The 20,185-nt window shown below is 47.4% G+C and overlaps 1 protein-coding gene across 1 annotated transcript in view; it reads right to left on the bottom strand.

The window, feature by feature from the left end:
- LY86 (lymphocyte antigen 86) overlaps positions 1-13,710 on the bottom strand; it is a 52,839-nt gene extending 39,129 nt beyond the window's left edge. Inside the window, exon 1 of the mRNA XM_061194795.1 lies at positions 13,584-13,710. Within this exon, the coding sequence (XP_061050778.1) occupies positions 13,584-13,710 (127 nt within the window). The remainder of the gene's footprint in view (positions 1-13,583) is intronic.
- Positions 13,711-20,185: the final 6,475 nt, after the last annotated feature.

Here is a 20,185-nt window from a genome sequence, read left to right as displayed (position 1 = left end):
TTGTTGTGGTTTCAAAGATAAATGCAAAGAAATAGTTTCATCTTTAGAGTAGTTTATATTCTAGGCCTCCAGCTTTCTAGCGTTTTTTTTAGAAATACACATTTTAGTGAAGTTTGTAGGTGGCAAGAAGCATTTCAACAGATTTGGGTCAAAATCTAACTAGCAGTTCCAGGTGTTTGGATGGTGATGGAAATAGCATGGACTGGACATACTTGAATACTTGATTCTTAGGCCAGCAAGAATATTCCAAATTGAGTAACTGATTACCTAACTTTCACATATTTGGCATTCTTGGGGATTCATATGGTGATGTCACTTTGATACAGAGGAGACTGATGTTAAAACTGAACTGTAAGATGGTTTTTTACAGATACTGTGAGTCCAGGAAGGGAAGCCATTCGGGTCTAGGTAGCAAAAAAAAAAAAAAAAGGCATGACCAGACTAAAGTCTCCCCTCTCTACAGCAGAGGCCATAAATGGCTAGAGCCTGATTTGCTCCTAGCTTTCAGATGTGTTTTTTTGGCCTGCACAGTGTTTAAAAACACTTAGGCTATAAGTGTCCATCAACAGATGAATGAATAAAGAAGATGTGGCACATATATACAATGGAATATTACTCAGCCATAAAAAGAAATGAAATTAAGTTATTTGTAGTGAGGTGGATGGACCTAGAGTCTGTCATACAGAGTGAAGTAAGTCAGAAAGAGAAAAACAAATACCGTATGCTAACGCATATATATGGAATCTAAAAAAAAAAAAAAAAACGGTTCTGAAGAACCTAGGGGCAGGACAGGAATATAGATGCAGACATAGAGAGCGGACTTGAGGACACGGGGAGGGGGAAGGGTAAGCTGGGACGAAGTGAGAGAGTAGCATGGACATATATACACTACCAAATGTAAAATAGATAGCTAGTGGGAAGCAGCCACATAGCATAGGGAGATCAGCTTGGTGCTTTGTGACCACCTAGAGGGGTGGGATAGGGAGGGTGGGAGGGAGACACAAGAGGGAGGAGATATGGGGATGTATGTATACGTATAGCTGGTTCACTTTGTTATACAGCAGAAACTAACACACCATTGTAAAACAATTGTACTCCAATAAAGATGCTAAAAAAAACAACAACACTTAGGCTAGTTGCCATATTCATAAATTAGGAGGTTGTGCTTCTAGATTAGGAACTTTTCTTCTGAAAAAGTATAACAGAAGGTTAGGCATCCCAGGTGCCACAATCCCATGCAGCGGTCAGGTGGAGCGGAATAGTAGTTTCCTCTTTGAGATGAGACGAGAGCTAGTGTCCCTGTAACTTTCTATCGTAAATTACAACTGACCCACTTCCTTCATAATCTGCCTCTTCCATGAGTGTATTTGAGCATTTGAGCCGAGCTCTATAGCTTCTGGAATGGGTGAGATGTAAGGAAATGATGAGTTTTGCAGGAAGGGAACCATGGTCTCCTCTCTGTCACTGCTTTCCAGAATGCTGAAGGTCCGCTCCCCCAGCAAGGCAGCACCGCTGAGACCCCGAGAGCAGGCAGTGTTTACACAGGCACCTCCTGCTCATTATTTTGGCTACCACCTCTAAAACCTCAGACACAATTGGACTCTTGATACTTGCTGTTCAACCACTGCTTCAAGTAAACCAAGAGCCATTGGCAATTTTCTCCTCAGGTATTTTTTTTTTGGAAACGTGCACACTCACTGACACAAGAACTGTTCTTTCATTTAGTTAAAACCAAAGCCAAGTGTGAGGCAGAAAAACTGTTCGCCCTGGAACACGATCTTCCTATCCACTCTCCATCCTGCTTGAATTCCATCAGCTCCGTGTAGGTCAGGCTAGAATTTAGACTCCAGAGAACTGAGTCTCCAGTACTACCCTTCTGGAATAGTCACCATCCAGGATCTAGACCCAAGCCTGCTGACACCAGGGGAGGGGGGTGGGTGGATTTGGCATTTGCCTTCATGGCTGAAGCTGGCTGTATTTAGCAACCTTTTCTAGACGTGGAGAAAAGACCAGAGGAAGCAGGCTGCTGACGTCAAGCTTTGGGGCTTTAGGGGCCTGAGTCACCTATCGTATTTTCATCAGGTGTCCTCTGTCATGGTCATTTGCTTTCTAAGTGTTGTTAGAATCCTTAATGAGGCTCATACCACAGAAGTCAGCTTTCCTTCTAAACAAGCTCTTGCCTTCACTGTTCTATGAAACGATGTCATTTGTATGTAAAGTTTGCAGTGATAGGACATTTATGGAACTAAATGGTCCTCTCAGTATTATAAACGAGCCCCCTTAGCTCTTGTGTATACACAAAGTCCCTTGTTTTGTAGGGGCCTGGCAGGGAGGGATGAGGGCACATCGCCTTAAGAGAAGGGCTGCCTAGAAAGAGGATCCTGTGTACTTTGGGGGTGTGAGTGTGAAGGAGAAGATCTGGTCGCGGTGTACGCAGTATCTCTGGCCTGACATTGGGTGAGTTCACATCATGGCTTTTATGCAGAGGACAGGATGCAGAGCTGCCCAGGAGGGTCCTGGGACGGTGCCGCCACCACCCTGCTCTGTGGCCGTGATCGGGACACATTGCTCCTCTGGCTCCGAGTTTCCTCTTCTGAACACGGAGGTGCCCTGAGGTTCTGTCTGGCCAGCACATTTCCCAGTTCTGTAAGAGGTCCCCCGTCTGCCCTGAGCCTGTGGGCGGGGACTGGAATAAGGCTGACCCCGCCCCACCTGCCTGCAGGGCGCCAGGCTGGTGGAGAAATAAATAAGTGGTCATGTGACAGTCCCTGGCCGCCTGGCTCCTTTCGAGGCCACTTACATCCATGACCACAGCAGATGGCCACAAGGCCACGGTCAGAAACAGATCCTTTAGCCTCACAGAACGTTAAGGCTCCACCAAGAGCGGCTCTGGGAACCTCACCCCGTGCCGCAGTGTGCTCCCTTCCTGCCCGTTAGCAGCTCTGCAGCCATTGCAAGCTGCAACTGGAGAGACCAAAGTCCTCTACGCTGGCCACGGAGCTGGAAACAGAGGGCAAGCCAACGCTGTGGGGGGCAGGGGGCGGTGCCCTGTTGTGCCATCTCTGAGCGGGAGGGGGCAGGTGGGAGGAGACCACCGGCGACTTGCTCTCTTCTGCTGATTGGGGCGATACCAGGCAGTTTCTGGGAATAGGAAGAAAGGCAGTGCCTGCTGTTTGGGGCTCTTGAAGACCTCAACTGTCGCGATTCTTTCAGAATCATTTCACAAGCTTGTCTGGGTGAGGCAGCCTGAGCAAAGATGAAAAGGAAGTTGCATCACATCCCAAACACTCGATGAGCACGAAGCCTTGTTCTTAGAGATTCAGAGAGTCCCCACCCGTTTGGACAGAGTAGAGAGAACCACGGGATTTTTTTCTATCTTTGTAAGTAGGTAGTAGTAAGGACAAAGCATTGTGAATAAGCCAGGAAAAAAGTATATGTATATGCATATAACAGAAGTGCTTGGGAAAAATTAGAACAGAAGGATTGATCAGCTCAAGTGGCCTCATATAAAAATTGGATAGAAAGCTGGACGAGAGTCAAATCAGCACCAGAAACCACACAGAATATACAAGTAGAGAGACAATCCAGTGCTATGTTCTAAGAGGATCAGTTAGCTAAATGTCGTAAAGATGAGCCTCAACTGTGCAGACAAAATCCATCATCTCCTCTAAATGACCCCTCTCACTGTATTTCTGACATTAGGGTGGTAGGTGTACGTTTCCAGCAATGCTGACGGGCTGGGTTAATGCATAATAATGCCAGGATGGCATCACAATGACCCAGCAAAACACACATCAATTGATGAAAAAGCAGCAGGATACAGGGAATCCTGTGAAAGCAAGGGGCTTAAAAGGTCTTCAGGATGTAATAGGTCACGTTTAAGTACAGAGACCTCAACTTGCTGACCCGATGCCACCAGGCCCAGGATCAATTGATTGGTAACTCAAAACCTGCGTCCTGGGGGCTTCCCTGGTGGCGCAGTGGTTGAGAATCCGCCTGCCAATGCAGGGGACACGGGTTCGAGCCCTGGTCCGGGAAGATCCCACATGCCGCGGAGCAACTGGGCCCGTGAGCCACAACTACTGAGCCTGCGCGTCTGGAGCCTGTGCTCCGCAACAAGAGAGGCCGTGATAGTGAGAGGCCCGTGCACCGCGATGAAGAGTTGGCCCCCGCTTGCCGCAACTAGAGAAAGCCCTCGCACAGAAACGAAGACCCAACACAGCCAAAAATAAATAAATAAAGTAATTAATTAAAAAAAAAAAGATTCATCTTAAGGTAGCATGACCTATCTCAGAATCCAGTAAATTCTTTAAAAACAAAACAAAACAAAACAACAACAACAACAAAAAAAACCCTGCGTCCTGAATGGTCTGAGTGATAGTCTTCATCTTTGGTCTGGAACATACTAGACAGCTAGGAAAATACTGAACTAAGTATTGTTATAACTCCAAGAAAAGATAAGAATACAGGGAAGAATAAACATCAATGTAAAGATGATAAAGAAATAACGTTAAACACATAGTACCAATAATTTGACACTAGTTTAAGGAAAGGGTCATAGTAAATGGAACAATCACCGTGATAATTTGTGCTTGCTTTGCCTGCCTTTAAAGATTTTAAAGCATTTAAGGAAATCCGCTGTATTTGTTTACATGCTTAAGAGAATTCTATTAAAAAATTTGTGACCCATGGATATATGCCTGCAATAAAAGTAATTTGTTAAATTTACAAAGTTTTGATTTATTAATTATGCAAGTAGAGTTTAATTGTTTAAAGGGCTATTTTTAATACAGTATGGGAAGCATGAAATTGAGCACTGAAACATACAGAGAAGCCCTCCGAATAAGAAAGTTCCCAGCTACGGGAAAGGATTCTAATGATGAACAGGCAGAGGGAACCCTGATCATTCTCGTCTAGATTTGTCCCCGGGGCTGGCGCAGTTCCCACCTGGCCAGAGGGGAGAGGCCAGGCTTCAAATAAGGGAGCCCATTGACCTCACTCTACGTCCCCAGACAGCCTGTGTGAATCTCCCACTGTAAGTTATGCTTGGAAGCAGCGCTTTCTGGGCTGAGGATCTTTTTCTTTTTCCTCCTGGCCATTACCTCCTGGCCTGGTTACTACTTCCTTCTGTTCCGGAAGCGGAGAGGCACCGCAGGGGAAACGGGCACAGAATTTCAAAAAGGCACGGAGACACAACTCGGCCTTCTTGGATCCCTCACAAGGAGGCCAGCAGACGCAGGCTTGCCCATTGCCCACAGCGCAGCAATCACCCCGGCCGCACCCAGACGCATGCGCGAATTCTGTAGCGCTTGTTTCCCGGGAGACCCCAGAGTACTTCCAGGGATGCTCACCTGGCTACTCTAGGACCCCAGAATGAAATACTGGATCAGGAGCCTGGGCTCTCACTTCACAAGGCATCCCAGGGAAGCAACGAACGCCAAGCCAGATGGCACACAGTTCCTGGGTGGGTGGCCCTTTTCTTTCAGTTATCCTTTGCCCTGAACTGTTGTTTAGGGTTGAGGTTTGGAGGGTGCCCCCGCCCGCCACCCCCCACCTGTATGCTTGACCAGCACGCCCCTGCTTTGTGCCTTGCGACTGCTCTCACCACTGATGCTGAGGGCCCTGCCAGCCTGGGGCTCCTGGGTGACGGGAGCCTGGTACCTGCCGGGCTCTGCCAGGTGCTCCAGCGAGAAGAGCTGGAGCTGGCAAGGGGGCTCTCTCCTTCGCTTTCCTCGGCCTCTAAGAAAAAAGCTGCTTTGGACCCGCGCTGCCCCTTCTGCCGGCCTGAGTCTGCAGCCTGGCCCAGGACCTCACACCGGCAGCTGCTTTTGCAGGGAGTCCTCTGCGTTGTAGTCTTTACAAAAATAGCTGCAGAGCTGGAGGATGGTCCTCCCCCATCGCTAACTCTCCAAAGAGGTTCCTCCCCAAACTCGAGCTAAGCTGCCTCTCCGATTTTGCCTGAGGATGGAAAGAGCCTCTTACACTCACAGACTCTTGGTTTTTTTGTCTCCATAGGTCCCTATTCAGTAAGTTACTCAGCATCTCTTCAAAAGCTCTTAGGAGAAGTAACACCACCTTGGAGACTTGGCCATAAATGGTAACAACCAGAGGGAAACAGGGAGGAACACAGGGGCTCTAGCAGAAACGCATCTGTGGGCTGGGCTGGTTCCCCTCCAGCTCCTGCCCACTTTTGACTTTTTCCTGTTCCTATTTTTTAAAATCTGCATCTCAATGTTGACATTCCTTTTTTTTTTAAAAATCAACTTCCTGTCTTTAAGTTTGGCAAAAAGGCCCCACTCTGCTCAAGGCCACTAGCTGTTGAATCCTGCAGGCCCTAAGTTATCCCTTTGAAGTTGCATCTTTGTTTCTCTGGCTGTTTACTTTTCTTTAATTGCCCAGTATTTATATATCCCTATTAATCTAGGAAAATAAACAGAGAAATTGCTTTCTGCGTGTAATTTTTTAAAGTATTTTTAAATGACTACGTGGCGTGTGATGTTTTCCATTCATATTATTATTTTTTGACTTCGTTGCTTCTTTTGTTTGTTTTATGCTCCATTTACTGAAGAATTATTAGTTTTGAGGAAAGGAGGTTTTCCCCCTCCCTTTCCTTCCAGGCTGTTTAAAACAATTTTTTTCCTAGGACATTTTATCAAAGTCTTTCCGCTCTGCAGCCAGGCCACTGCAGTTCACCCTCTTGTTTGGAAGGAAATGTGGCCAGCGTCGCTTCTCATTCTTAGAGTCTGATGCATTGTCCTGTGTGACTCTCTTTATGGCTTATTCAGGTGCATGTGGCCTGATTCTGACTTTGTCATTAAGGACTTTTTGGAGGTCAGATAAAGTGAAACTGATTTGGGCAGAAATGGACAAAGCTGATCCCTTCAAGGAGCGAGAGCCGGTGTTGGCTGCAAGTTTGAAGCACGGTGATCAGATGCCATGGTCCCCTGACCCTAGGACATCCCAGGTGGCTGGTCTGTCCCACAGGTACCACCCACAGCCCTCAACTTACTGCTGGAGATGGGGCTCCCCCTAACTTCTCCACGGAGGAAGCTGCCCTCGGGTGTGAGGGAAATAGGGTTTGCCTATGAGGTGAGTATGACATCTGCGCAGGAGGGCTCCGCCATAAACTATGCTGTTCTTACTCATAGGAGAATGGCCTTTCATTTGCTTCTTTTAATTTGGGAGGTGTCATTTCCAGACACCTTGCCACAAAAGAGAACTTGGTACCCAAGGCTGATAAACATAGATGTGGGTGTCCCTTGTCTTCTGCGGCTGCTACAGGTCCTGGTGGACACTTGGGAAGAGCCATACTGGCCCAGCTCTGAACTTGTGCAGAGAGGGGAGACTGGGGGGGAGGGGTGGGAGGGGGAAACAACCCTTGAATCAGAAGACAGATCTCTCTCCTGCCCAGCCTCCTTTCTCCCTGTGTCTTCCTTCCCTCTCCCTCTCCCCCGTCCTCTTTCTCCTCCTCCTTTTGCTAGTACTTAGGGTTTTCACCTCTTCACCCAAAGACTTAGTTTTTGAGTTGTGCCTTCTCCCTGACCCCACCCTATGTTTCTGGGATCAGCTGGCATGGCTTACTCCATATTAGAGTTCCACGATAACAGCTTTAGGTCACTGGGCATGGAGTCACTTAGGTTGGTTTGTATCAAGGGCTCAGGTATGTTACTTTGTTAAGATAGTTAATATACATGTGCTTCTGTTTTTATATCTGGAAAATGGAAATACACACCCTACATACACACCCTACATACCTCCTATTCATAAGGACTGAATGAGACCTTACAAGTGGAAGAACTTTATAAATTGTAAAATGTTATACAGAAGCAGGAGATTGTTATGGCAATGACGATTCTCTCAAGGGGATCCTACAAATCCTTTGCAGTCGTGGTGGTTTTGGTGCCAAGTTCACTTGGCCATGGAGTTTCTTTATGGCTAGAATCATCCAGAAGACCCAGGACTTGAGGCTCTGATCTGGTGAAGAGCTTGAGAGATTCTTTCCGACCTTGATTAGGGAGCAGCAAACTTTTTCGATGAAGGGCCAAATAGTTAATATTTTTGGCTCTGTGGGCCTTCAGCCGCCGTCACACTCCTCGCTGTGCCATTGTAGCAGAGTTCCAAAAAACTTTATTTATGGACACAGAAATGTGAATTTCATATAATTTTCACATGTCACAAATATTATTCTTCTTTTGATTTTTTTTTCGCCATTTAAAAATGTAAAAACCATTCTTAGCTCATGGGCTGTACAAAAACAGGCAGCGGGTGGGATTTGGCCTGTGGGCTTCCTTTGCTGACCTTTGCCCTAGACGACCCCCAGGAGCCAAGTGAATGGCCAGGTTGACTGTGAGTATCAGAGAAACCAAAAAGGGGGACATGAAGTGATTTGGGCATGTGTCACAGGTCCTTTACTTTCTATGACCCTCCTCTCTGCCTGGTCGATGTCAAGGCAGGTTAACTGACAACACTGAGGTGTACGCTCAAGGCTCTTGCCAGAAAATACAACTTAGATCTCCGCTCTCCAACCCTTATCAAAAACCCCATAACAGCAGCAACAGCAGCAATGGCCACGATAATGGTATTTATGGATGGGTCCTGGCGCACCTGCAGCTCACCCATTCCTATGGGTGTTCAAATTCCCCTTGAGCAACCCAGACCTGCAAGTGCTGCATTCAAGGACGGTTCTACTGTGGCCTTTTGCAAAATCGATCCTGAGTTTCATTTTGGTGATGAGCCCTTGGTCTACACTGAGGGGCGCCACGAGGAGCAGTGGATGTGAGTCACTGTGGCATCTCTTGTAGAGATGCTGTCCAGGATGCCACTTACTCCAGGGAGAAATGCTTCTCGCAGCTTATTCCAGGGTCAGAAAAAGCTGGACATCTCCTTGAAAACTGGTTTTATTTTTTAAACAGTGTAATTCCCTTGTTTGATTTGGCTTCAAGGAAGCTCAGCGTCAAATATACCTCTTGTGACGGTGAAATATCTTACAAGTCAGCAACAGCAAAGATTTACTGAGCACATAGTATGTGCTCAGCACTGCGCACACAGTCCTTTTCACCTAATCCTCACACAGCCCTGAGATGCCGATAAAATTATTAGCCCTATTGTAGTGGGCTGGATAATTGTTCCCAAAGATATCCATGCCCCGATCCCCAGAACCTGTGAATGTTACCTTAAGTGGCAAAAAGGACTTTGCAGAAGCGATTAAGCTAAGGATCCTGAGGTCGTGAGATTATCCTAATCACGAGTGTCCTCACAAGAGGGAGGCTGAGGGAGGCTTGACACAGAAGAAGGAAGGAGTGTGACAGCTGAGGCAAGGTGCAATGCTGCTGGCTTTGAAGATGCAGGAGGGGGCCGTGAGCCAAAGGATGCAGGGAAGCAGCTGCAGAAGCCGGACAAAGCAAGGAAAGGATCCTCCCCTGGAGATTCCAAGTGAGGGTGCCCTTTGACCAAGTGAAACTGACTTTGGACTCCTGGCCTCCAAAACTCTAAAAGAATCAATGCACGTCCTTTAAAGCCACCAAACGCCAAGGAAACCCACTTTACAATCAAAGACCGGAAACAGAGAGTATTGCCTAGGGGTTGGAATGATTCCAGACCCCAAGCTCCTATCCCTCACGCCGCTGTCCCCTCTCTGTTGTAAGTGTCCTGACCTCCCCAGCCCCCCGGCTTTATTATTCCCCTCCCCTTCCCCACCCCACCGCTTCCCCTACTATCTAGTTCATCTTCCAGTCACGTGCACTTTTGTGATCCACGTCACGTCTTCGTGTGATAGAAGCAGCACCTCTGTAAACACATTGGTGGACATTTGGGGCATGTATGTGGGGTGGGGCCCCTGGGCTTTTTCTAGCCCTGGACATTGTCTGATGATTTAACAAAAGAAAGGCCCCTGACCGCTTTTGTTCCCCCTTTGGCTTTTATAACGACTGTCACTCTCTTCTTTGCTGCAGCGCTAACGGTTGGACAGAGCAGGACTTCTGCTTTTTCAGGCACTTTTGCTCACTTCCTGGTCTGTCTGTGTTCAGAGCCCCATAACCGTTTATGAAAGTCTTTCTTTCACCTCAAGGATTTTTGTCTTATTCAGAACAGTTTCTAGCCAAAAATCCCCCCTCCCACTAAAATGATAAAACAAAAAGAGAAAGGAAAAATGAAGCGCTAAACCCAGAAGACAGTAGATCCTTTATTTTTGTCAGCTGATCCTCCCACATCTGTGAACATGTTGGGACCCGTGATGTGCCCAGGGATGTCTAAACCCCAGGCCTGGATGAAGCATCACAACTGAAGCATCACATACTATGTCTATGTCATCAGTGCGAAGGCCTCGAGGGGCTGCCCCGCTGTGAATCCAGCAGCTGAGGGGGCAGCTCCCTCCGCAGAGGGGTAGGCAGGCTTTCAGTCCCCGATAGCTCAAAGGCTCTCAAGAGAGGAGGGAGGCCCATCCCTAGAGGAGCTCCCAGGACACTGCTTTCCTCTCTGCTGATCACAATGTACACCAAAGATTCCTTCTGACATTAAGCCTGTTGAAATTCTGCTAATTTAGCTCCCATGATTTCTTTCCTGGATGATTGATTCTCTAGGCTACAAATCCTGCCTGAAGCCTCAAATAGTTTTCAGTCTCATATCCATGCTCCTACCTTTACCTGAGGAATCTTGCCAAAATGCAATCCTTTCCTCATTGCCAAAAGGATACAGCCCAACCTTGTCTGGGTCTCTTGGTGTATTAGTCAGGGTTCTCCAGAGAAACGGAACCAATAGAATCACATATATGCATCTATTTTAGAAAGAGAGTTATTACAAGGTGTAGGCTCACATGAGGATGGAACCTGAGAAGTCTCACGATCTGCCATCTGCAAGCCGGGGCCCCAGGAAGGCTGGTGGTGTAGTTTGAAGGCTGCAAGTGGGAGATCAGGGTCCCAGTTCTGCAGTTGGGCAGAGAGTGAATTCAACCTTCCTCTGCCTTTGTGTTCTACTCAGGCCCTCGCAGGTTAGGTGATGCCCACTCACATTGGGAGGACCATCTGCTTTACTCAGTCCCCTGATTCCAGTGTTAATCTCCTCTGGAAACACACTCACAGACACACCCAGACATGATATTTAACCAGCTCTCTGGGCATCCCATGGCCTAGTCACACTGACACATAAAATTACCCATCGCACCTGGGCTCTGCCTACATCTCCCACCTCATCTCTCACCCTCCCCCACGTCCCAGCCCTTCTGCAGCTCCGTGAACTCTAATCCTGGGCACGTTTCCCGAACTTCACACACGCTGTTCTCTGCTGAAATGCTCCTTCCCGCTCCCCACCTCCACTCCATTTGCCTTCTGACAAAATTCTAGACGGCAGGTGATTCAGAGTAGGCTCTGGAGTCAGACAGGTCTGGGATCAATTTATTTTAATTCCACAAATATTTACCTAACGCCTCTTCTGTGCCACTGGGGATGTAATTCTGCCACTATTACCTTTGTGGCCTTGGAAAAGTTACCTGACATCTCTAATCCTCAGTTTACACACCTGTAAATGAGAATAATGCTTAGAAAGCACTTAGCGTGGTGCCTGGCACATATAAACCTTCTATGAACATGAGATGCTGTAATTACTATTTGTATCATCCTTTAAGGTTGAACTCAAGCTTGATGACCTTTCCCTTATGGGTTTAGATCCCAATCTCACCCTCTCCAACCATCATGTCCCCTGGTGCCAGACCTGTGCCTCTGTTCCAGCCCCTCCCACAGAGCCTTTACCCTGATGCTTGTCTCATCCTCCCACCACTCTTGGACCAGGACTGCGTCTCCGCCATTCCTTTTGCTGAGTGCCCAGAGCAGGGTTTGTGGTCAGCATTCACTGACCCCACGGAGCAACCACCCCTTCAGAGGGAGGAGTTTTCCCTGGGCTGGTGAGTGATAAGCCCTTGTTTGTTCTTTCCCCGATACCTCTGCTCCTCTCGCCTCTCATGGCAGGGGCTTGAGAGGTGGTTGCCAGGCTTGGATGAATGCTGCAGGCTGGTCTGAGGGATGGACAAGCCATGGCAACCCTTAATGGGAGGACGAATTGGAAAAACAAATCCTGAGCAGGGCGTTCATCTCGAGTTTTGCTTCTGGTCCTGCATCTCAAATGAATAGACGCCAGCAGAAAGCACCCCATCCCTGCAGGCAGAGCAGGAGTCCGGTGATCAACACTTCCAGCATCCAGCCATTCCTTCTCTTTCACACTAAAAAAAATTTGTGTGTGCATTTCAATGTTCAATGTTCCGTCTTTTTAAAAGAGTAAAGTGTGGAGCTCTCTGAGGCAGCTCCTTGGGTGGCAGCCGTAGGGATCAGCTTCTACTCAGTGTAACATCCACACTACTCCTCAGCTTATCATGCGGCCGACTTAGATGCTTAAAGGGCATCTCCTTTCCACCTCCTACAGTCCAACAGCATTCTGCCCCCTGTCTACCTCCAAAGTGGCATATTTCACAACGTCATGACTTCACGAGCCAGTCGCTCTCATCTTCATTCAAGATGTGATCCTGAGACTGGACTGATTTCTGGCCACTCAGGCCCCCTTTATGGACTGAATTCCCCAACCCCATCCATATGTTGAAGTCCTATCCCTCAGTACCTTAAAATATGGCAGTATATGGAGTAAGGGTCTTAAAAGGGTGATTAAGATGAAATGAGATCATACTTGTGGGCCCTGATCCAATATGACTGATGTCCTTATAAGAAGAGACACAGACGTACTAGGAACATGTGGGCACACAGCAAAGACCAAGTGAAGACAGGAGAAGAAGACGGCCGTCTGCAAGCCAAGGAGAGAGGCCTAAGGAGAAACCAACCCTTCCGACACTTGATCGTGGACTTGCAGCCTCCAGAACTGTGAGACAATACATTTCTGCTGTTTAAGCCTCCCAGTCTGTGGTGTTCTAACAGCTCCAGTAGACAAATATACACTCCAAAGACTTGGTTCCGACACTGATTACGGCAGTTCCCAGCATTCTATTCATTAGATTGCAATTTTGGTTGGTATCTACGTTTGCCCCATAGGGTAACGTAGCTCATTCCCTTTTGTTATGTCCAGCCCTAGAGAAAATCCTGGCATTGGCAGCTGCCAGATAAGCGTTTGTTGAATGAATGAATGATGTTGCTGCTGTGACAGAAGCTCTGGGAGTGTCAACAGAAGGACAGGAATCTTCTCCTTTGGCATAAATGACCTTTTCACTCAACTTGCAAATGAAATAACTTGGCAAGGTGTCCCAGGTGTACAATCGAGGGAGGCTACGGGAGTATCTCTTCCTGATCTTGAACTGGCGAGGTTTCACGATTTGGTAGACTCATTGGTCAGTCTGTTCTTTTTTGGGCTCTGTGACGTTAATGAATTGCTGTATCTAGACTCTCACTGTCTTTTTCTGTTCCTCTTGTCATACTCTTAAGCTCTCTCCCGCCCGACCGTCCCTTCTGCCCAGGGCTCCCAGTGGTTCTCGCAGACCTGTTTGGCCACTGTCCCCCTCGCCCTTCCCCCACCCCAACAAAACAGTCCAGCAGCTCACATCTGTGGGCCTTCATTTCCCCATGAACAGAAATGGACATTCAGAAAGCGCTTACCGCAGCTCTGGTAGAGGACTTGCAAGCTCCCATCCCTGCAGGCCGTGTGTGTGGGCCAGGCTTCCGTGCCACGGTCCTGGGGAGACATCAGAGTCCAGACAAGAAAGGCGGCCATGAGCACCTGCATGGCGAGGTCCTGTGTGTGACCAACAGAAGAATAACTGGCCCAAGAGAAAGGGCCCTCAGGGTGCTTCCCCTCCTCTCATAAAGGGGTGACATGTTCAGTTTCACTTCTCATATTTTATGCTCCTGGGGAACCACTCTGAGAAGCAAAAGGCAGTTAGCAGAGGCCTTTGAATGCTGTTCCCCAGAACCTTGGGTGCTTGAATCAACGGGTGAGGCTAGTCTGGGTCCGGGGTTGTTAATGTTTGACTTTCTGCTTTCAAAGAGAGGGGCTAGCAAGTGATGCAGGACCTTACAACTGGGGCCCCAAAGAGCCCTCCTTCCTGCCCCACCCTCCTTACAGCCCTGCCCCCGGCTGGGGCAGAGAACTCAGGAAAGCGAAACCACAGGCCTCCACATGTTTTCCATCCCCGGGTCCCCTGTCCCCAGGGGCCTCTGATGTAGGCTGTGGCCCAGGGGCCTGGCTGGGACCGGCCAGCAGCGTTTGGCATTTGGGGAGCTGCAGAAGGACATTTGGGATCTGGAATTAGGCTTTTGCCTTGTTGGCACTTTTCTCTGGCTTCAGCTCCAGGATTAAGATTTCAGAAGCGACTGTGCAGCTGGGAGGACAGGGCAGTGCTCTGGGGGCAGTAGCTGTGGTCTCTGGAGACGAGGTGGAGGGAAGAGCCCTGAGAAGCGAGCTGGGTTCTATTTCTGGGCTCAGCTTGGTGGGAAGGGTGGGGAAGGACGGGGAAGTGAGGGCCTCCCTTTGAAGACTTGTTTTGGTCAGTGGCAGGATTATTCATGTCATGTCCCACTTTCTTTTCAAAGCCAAGAATCTGTCTCTCTATCCCCTTCCCCTGTGGTCCTGCATCGTGACAGCAAAGTTTCTCAACCCTGATTCCCCACCCACAGCCCCAGCTCCACCATAGTTTAAGAGAACCAGAGTCAGGACCAAGGCCGGCAGATTTTAGAAGCAACAGAAAACACTTATTTCCCTCGGGAGGAAAAGCGTTTCTCTGAGCGTCCTGGGTAAGTTCACTATTTCTGCCCATGGCTTAAGTAAGAATTAAAGTCACTTCCAAACTTTTTTTTGTAATAAGTGGAATTTAATTACCAGTGAAGACAAACAAATAAGTTGACTTACTTGATGGATACTTTGGATTTCTAGGGAGAGAGCAGGGCATAGTCACTTGGGGATTGATTTTCTTAAGTTCAGTGACATTGGCTTTCAATAGCGATTCTCAAAGTGCGGTTCCTGGGTCACAAGCATCAACTTCCACCAAGAGTTTGTTAGAAATGCAAGTTCTTGGGCTCCACTCAAGACCCACTGAAGCACGAACTCGGGTGGAGCCGCAGATGTGCTTTAATAAGCCCATCAGGTGGGTCTGACACACGCTCCAGCTGAAGGACCGCTGGCTTTTGTGAGACTCGAGGGGAAATCAGAGCCCCACCCGAGAGGTGGGTAAGCTGCTGTAAGAAGAGACAAGGTAGCCCCACCTAGTCTGGGTGGGTGGGAGGGCGGGTGGTCTGAGAACAGGAGTTCAGGGGGTGAGAGCTTATGGGGAGAGCCGTGGGCAAGGCTCCCCAAAGCAAGGCGGAGCCTGGCTTTCCCTAGGGACTTTTTTTTTTTTAAAACATCTTTATTGAAGTATGATTGCTTTACCATGGTGTGTTAGTTTCTGCTTTATAACAAAGTGCATCAGTTATACATATACCTATGTTCCCATGTCTCTTCCCTCTTGCATCTCCCTCCCTCCCACCCTGAGAGCGCCTTGTTGAGACAGCTGTGAACAGTCAGCCAGAGGAGCAGTTGAGGCCACGCCCCTCGACCCCGCAGAGCGGCACCGCCCACCAGTTGAAGGACCTGGGAGCTCGGGGCAGGGAGCAGAAACCCGGGCAGAGACCACGAGCAGCCCCAAGAGGGAAACAAGATCCTCATGTGAGGACCAGGCGACAGATTTTTGTAAATCAAAGGACCTAGCCATGAAAAGAAGCATAATTCAGGGGTTGCACTGACGTCTAGAAATATGGACTCTGGTGGCGGGGTGGCTCTGGAGGAGTGGTTCTCAGACTTGGAAGGGCATCACCATCACCCTGAAGGCTCATTCACACAGATTACACAGTCTAAGAGGTCTGGGGTCTGGCCTGAGAGCCTGATTCTAACAAGTTCCCAGGTGAGGCCACTGCTGCTGGGCTGGGGGCCCTGGTTGGAGAACCTCTGCTCTAGATGATGGGATTTGGTCTGTTGCAGAGTGTACAATTTTTTAAAAATCATCTAAGTTCTTAATAAAATGTTCTTCTGCTAAACGACAGGCAACATTTTGTAGAACATGTAGCACATCTGTATAGGAATAGGAATAAGCCACTTTCTCTAAGGAGTTCTGCTCCTGAGAACCAGGATTGACCTGAAATCACCAGCTATGGCTCGCCTAGTTCAATCAACGCAGAGTGTCTTGAGGAGTTCTTTAATTAGGAGCTTCATGAAGACAGCAAAAGAGTTAGTTGAGAAGGTCTTGTTCCCTAACTATAAAATAAAATTAGGATCAGTTTATGATGGTTGCTTAAAATATGGTTACATCTATGTAAATGGAACTGAATGTACCATCAGGCTCTGATGTTGACTTCCAGCCCCTGAGCATGTCCTGCTGAAGAAGCTGTCTTCTTCAGGTTTCTCTTTCAGATTTCTCTTCGACTCTTTTAAATAATCCTCTTCCCTGGTGGCGCAGTGGTTGAGAATCTGCCTGCCAATGCAGGGGACACGGGTTCGAGCCCTGGTCTGGGAGGATCCCACATGCCGTGGAGCAACTAGGCCCGTGAGCCACAACTACTGAGCCTGCGTGTCTGGAACCTGTGCTCCGCAACAAGAGAGGCCGCGATAGTGAGAGGCCCGCGCACCGTGATGAAGAGTGGCCCCCGCTCGCCGCAACTAGAGAAACCCCTCGCGCAGAAACGAAGACCCAACACAGCCAAAAATAAATAAATAAATTAATAATAATAATAAAATAATCCTCTTCCTCTGTGTCTCAAGCTGCTTTCTTTCCACAGAGGTTTGCTTGGGGATGGCGCCTTTCTTTTCTTGCCAGGTGAAAATGTTCTCATCAGGCTGGCTGTCACTGACAGCGTTCTTAAGAAAACTCTGATGTTTAAGGAGAGACTTTAAGAATAAAAGGGAGGCTGAGGGTAAGAGTCCAGCGACATGAGGAAGTGAGGGTGAAGCTCCTCCACAGGAGAAGATAAGATTACACCAGGTTACTGGATTATGCTGCAGAGAGCGAGGGAAAGGAGAGACAAAGGAGCGGAGGGAAGGAGGGAGACGTGAGCCGCTGAAAGTCTGCTGCCGGGTAGGAGGAAGCAGCCGGGAGAGTCCAAGGTCATCTAAGGACAGACAGATTCTAAATTGCTTGCTGTGGGGATGCTGTGTGATGCCCTCTCCACCCTGTGACTCTCACAGGTTCAGTGGAGACTTACACACTCCAGGAATGCGCGCGTGTGCACGTGTGTGCGCGCGTGTGTATGTGTGTGCGTGTGTGTGTACTGAGAAAAGGACAGGGTTTCACGTTGGCCTCAGCTTGTGTTTCCCCAGGAAATACAGCTCCCTTTGGAAAGTGGTTCAGTCTCGGGGTGGGCCCTGCACTTTCGCAGCGCACGTCAGGGGCTTCAGGCCAATTTTATCCACCTTTCGCGTGCCAGCAGCCAGCCGACAGCCCTGACTATACAACCCTGCTGATAGAGGGCTCCGTCGCTAATAGAGGCAAATGTGTCTTCACGGTCTTTTGCATTCAACTGTGGCTGCTCTCCTTTAATGCCCTTCCAATATTTATGATATTAGGTGACACTTTCCCTTCATATAGCGCTGCCGCTTTGCTCCCTTTCTCTGTGGCCTGTCCCTGGGTTTCTGCCACATTGCAGAGGGATGAGACAGGTGTGATCTCTTCTCACTTTTGTCTTCCAGATTGAGTGCCACCGAAAAACCGTTCCCCTCGTGTGTAGAAGTCAGGAAGCTGTGCTACTTCCTGTGTAACACCATTTAGCGCCACCCCCCAACCCCCTCCAGGGCTGACTGCTGAGGTTTTGCTCTTTATTTTCACACCTACTGTTTGTTATGTGGACTACATGAGCATCTTGTAGGGTTGGTACCAGCCAGCTAGGCCTCTCAGTAGAGTCTTTCCACGGTCTCCCAGGCTTCCGGGACATTCATCCCAAGGAAAGTGTGAGATCCCACTAAAACCCCTTGGAGTCTTGATATCATGTAGTATATGTCTGTATCTGATAGAAAAGCATAGAAACAGTCTGCTTTCTACAGAAAACAGGGAAAAATGCATCTATTCATCTACTTGCTTCAGATTCATTCGCTCATTTATTCAGCAAATATTTATGAAGCACTCCAGCATGGCAGCTACGATTGCGAGTGCCAAGAAAACAGAAAACAAAGTCTTTGTTATCATAGAGGGTACTTTCTAGTGGGGGGAGACAACAATCAACAAATTTATTTAGTATCATTGTTTATTAAAGAGACTTTGCTTCTTGAAAGATTGCTTGGGTTTCCCATAGAAAATTGGACTGAGCTTTCCGAAATATTTTCAACTTATTGCATATATACACTAAATTAAAAAAAAATACCCCAGATTGGAAGCTCACCAGGGCTTTCTGATAATTGCTCCAACAGACAAACTGTAGCAGGCCTATCTGAAATATTGCTCCCCAATTTCCTTATTATTGCCCCATTTATTATCATTACTAATGTTTAAGTAACATTTATTAATGTTTAATTATCCTGGAGACATAACATGCAAAGTACTTGGTTTCTAAATGGATCTATAAGTCCTATGACAAACTACAAACAGAAATGAATTTTGCTTGTTTGAGGAACACATATGCTGGACCAAGGAGGAGGTGGGCTCTGTAGGTCAATCTGATCAATTTCTCAATGATGAAAAGAGCAAATTGCAGTATCTGATTAGGGCAGAAGAAACTGCTCTGAGATTCAGGGAGGGAAGGTCTAGTCTGAAAGGACTGATGCACGTTGCCTAAAAATTCTCTACCGCATGGGACAAACCAGCAACTTGTAGCTAAAGCTCTGCTCAAGTTGAGAATGCTCTCAAGATTTCATTCGGATAAGATCGAAGTGATTTTAATAAGCTGAAGGAAAAGCATTCGGGAGGAAACCAGGAGTGTGGTAACGAATGGACGGATCTCTCTTCCATGGTATAAAGAGGATTCCTGATTTGTTGTTGCAGCTGGAGCCCTAGGCCTGGGCTTCAATATTGCCACCAATTCCGGTTGGTTCCAAAACTTCCAGTCACGGGGGCATTGGTACTTGTCACATATAAGCCAAATTATTTGAGAGCACATTTTGCTGGATTGGCAGGTGGTAGCTGGAATAAATTAACTTACCCGTTCTCTGCATCAGACCCCTGGAGATTTTCTTGACTTCTCTCTCCTGGCAGTGGCTGCTGGATTCACCTAGGATTCTTCTGAAGAGGTACAATGGAGAGCTTTCTGTTCCCTTTTTATTCCCTATTATTCAACAGTAATTTTGACATACAAATAATAATCTTTGAAGGGGCCTGTGTTTTTTCTCCTCTGGAATACATAAGAGCAACCAAGTGTGTTGGACCCGTTATATGCAGGGCACTCTTCTAAACACTTAATATGTATATTTCCTCACTTCTTTAATCCTCACAACAGCCTTACGAGGTAGGTGCAGCCTCGTGATTCTCCCACCCACAACTTTGAAATCCCCAAGTCTTGAAAAAGGAAAGAATATGTATGTTTTTGGAACTCTTTTGGTAGAAAATCTGATCTAAATTGATGAGACTATACAATTTCATCAGTTTAGTAGATTTAATTCACAGTCTTAATTTATCTCACTATATGAATATTAATTTGTTTCACTGCAGAAATATTAAAGTGACTGTTTAGTGGGTGATGGGTCCTGCACACGACCCCACTGGGGGTGTTATGAAGTATAAATCCTATTGCCTTTCTAAAATCAAGAAATTTTAAACTTTAAAATACATCTGTACCCAAAGATTTTAGTTAAGGGATTCTGGGCTTGTATTATGATAATCCTTGTTCTCCAGATGAGAAAAAAGAGGCATAGTTAGTAACTAGTCCAAGATCACACATGTATTAGGGTTAAGTTGAAAGTCAGATGGTTGGATCCCAGAACACAAGTTCTTGACCCCTGAGAAAATTATCTTTTTTCCCCTGTGCCTTTATGCTTGCTTATCTTCCCCTATAAGTGATATTGAAGCAAATTATCCCCACTACTTGGAAGTTGATGAGACATGACCTGTGAAGCTTCCAGGAGTGGGCTGGACCTTGGCTTCCCTCAGAGAAGAATTGCAGCAATGGGGGAGGAGGGCAAGTTGGAGTCATGCAGAGGGAACAGGTTTTGTAGTCAGATAGGCCTGGACTGAAATCTTGCCTCTACTGCGTGGTATTGGCAAGTCACATAACCTCTCTGAATGTAAGTTTCTTTACCTTTGAAAAAG

Source organism: Eubalaena glacialis, chromosome 7 (genome assembly GCF_028564815.1).
Source record: "Eubalaena glacialis isolate mEubGla1 chromosome 7, mEubGla1.1.hap2.+ XY, whole genome shotgun sequence".
Taxonomy (NCBI): Eukaryota; Metazoa; Chordata; class Mammalia; order Artiodactyla; family Balaenidae; genus Eubalaena; species Eubalaena glacialis.
Note: the sequence above shows the minus strand (reverse complement) of the source record. Positions and strands in the feature narration are given on the sequence as shown.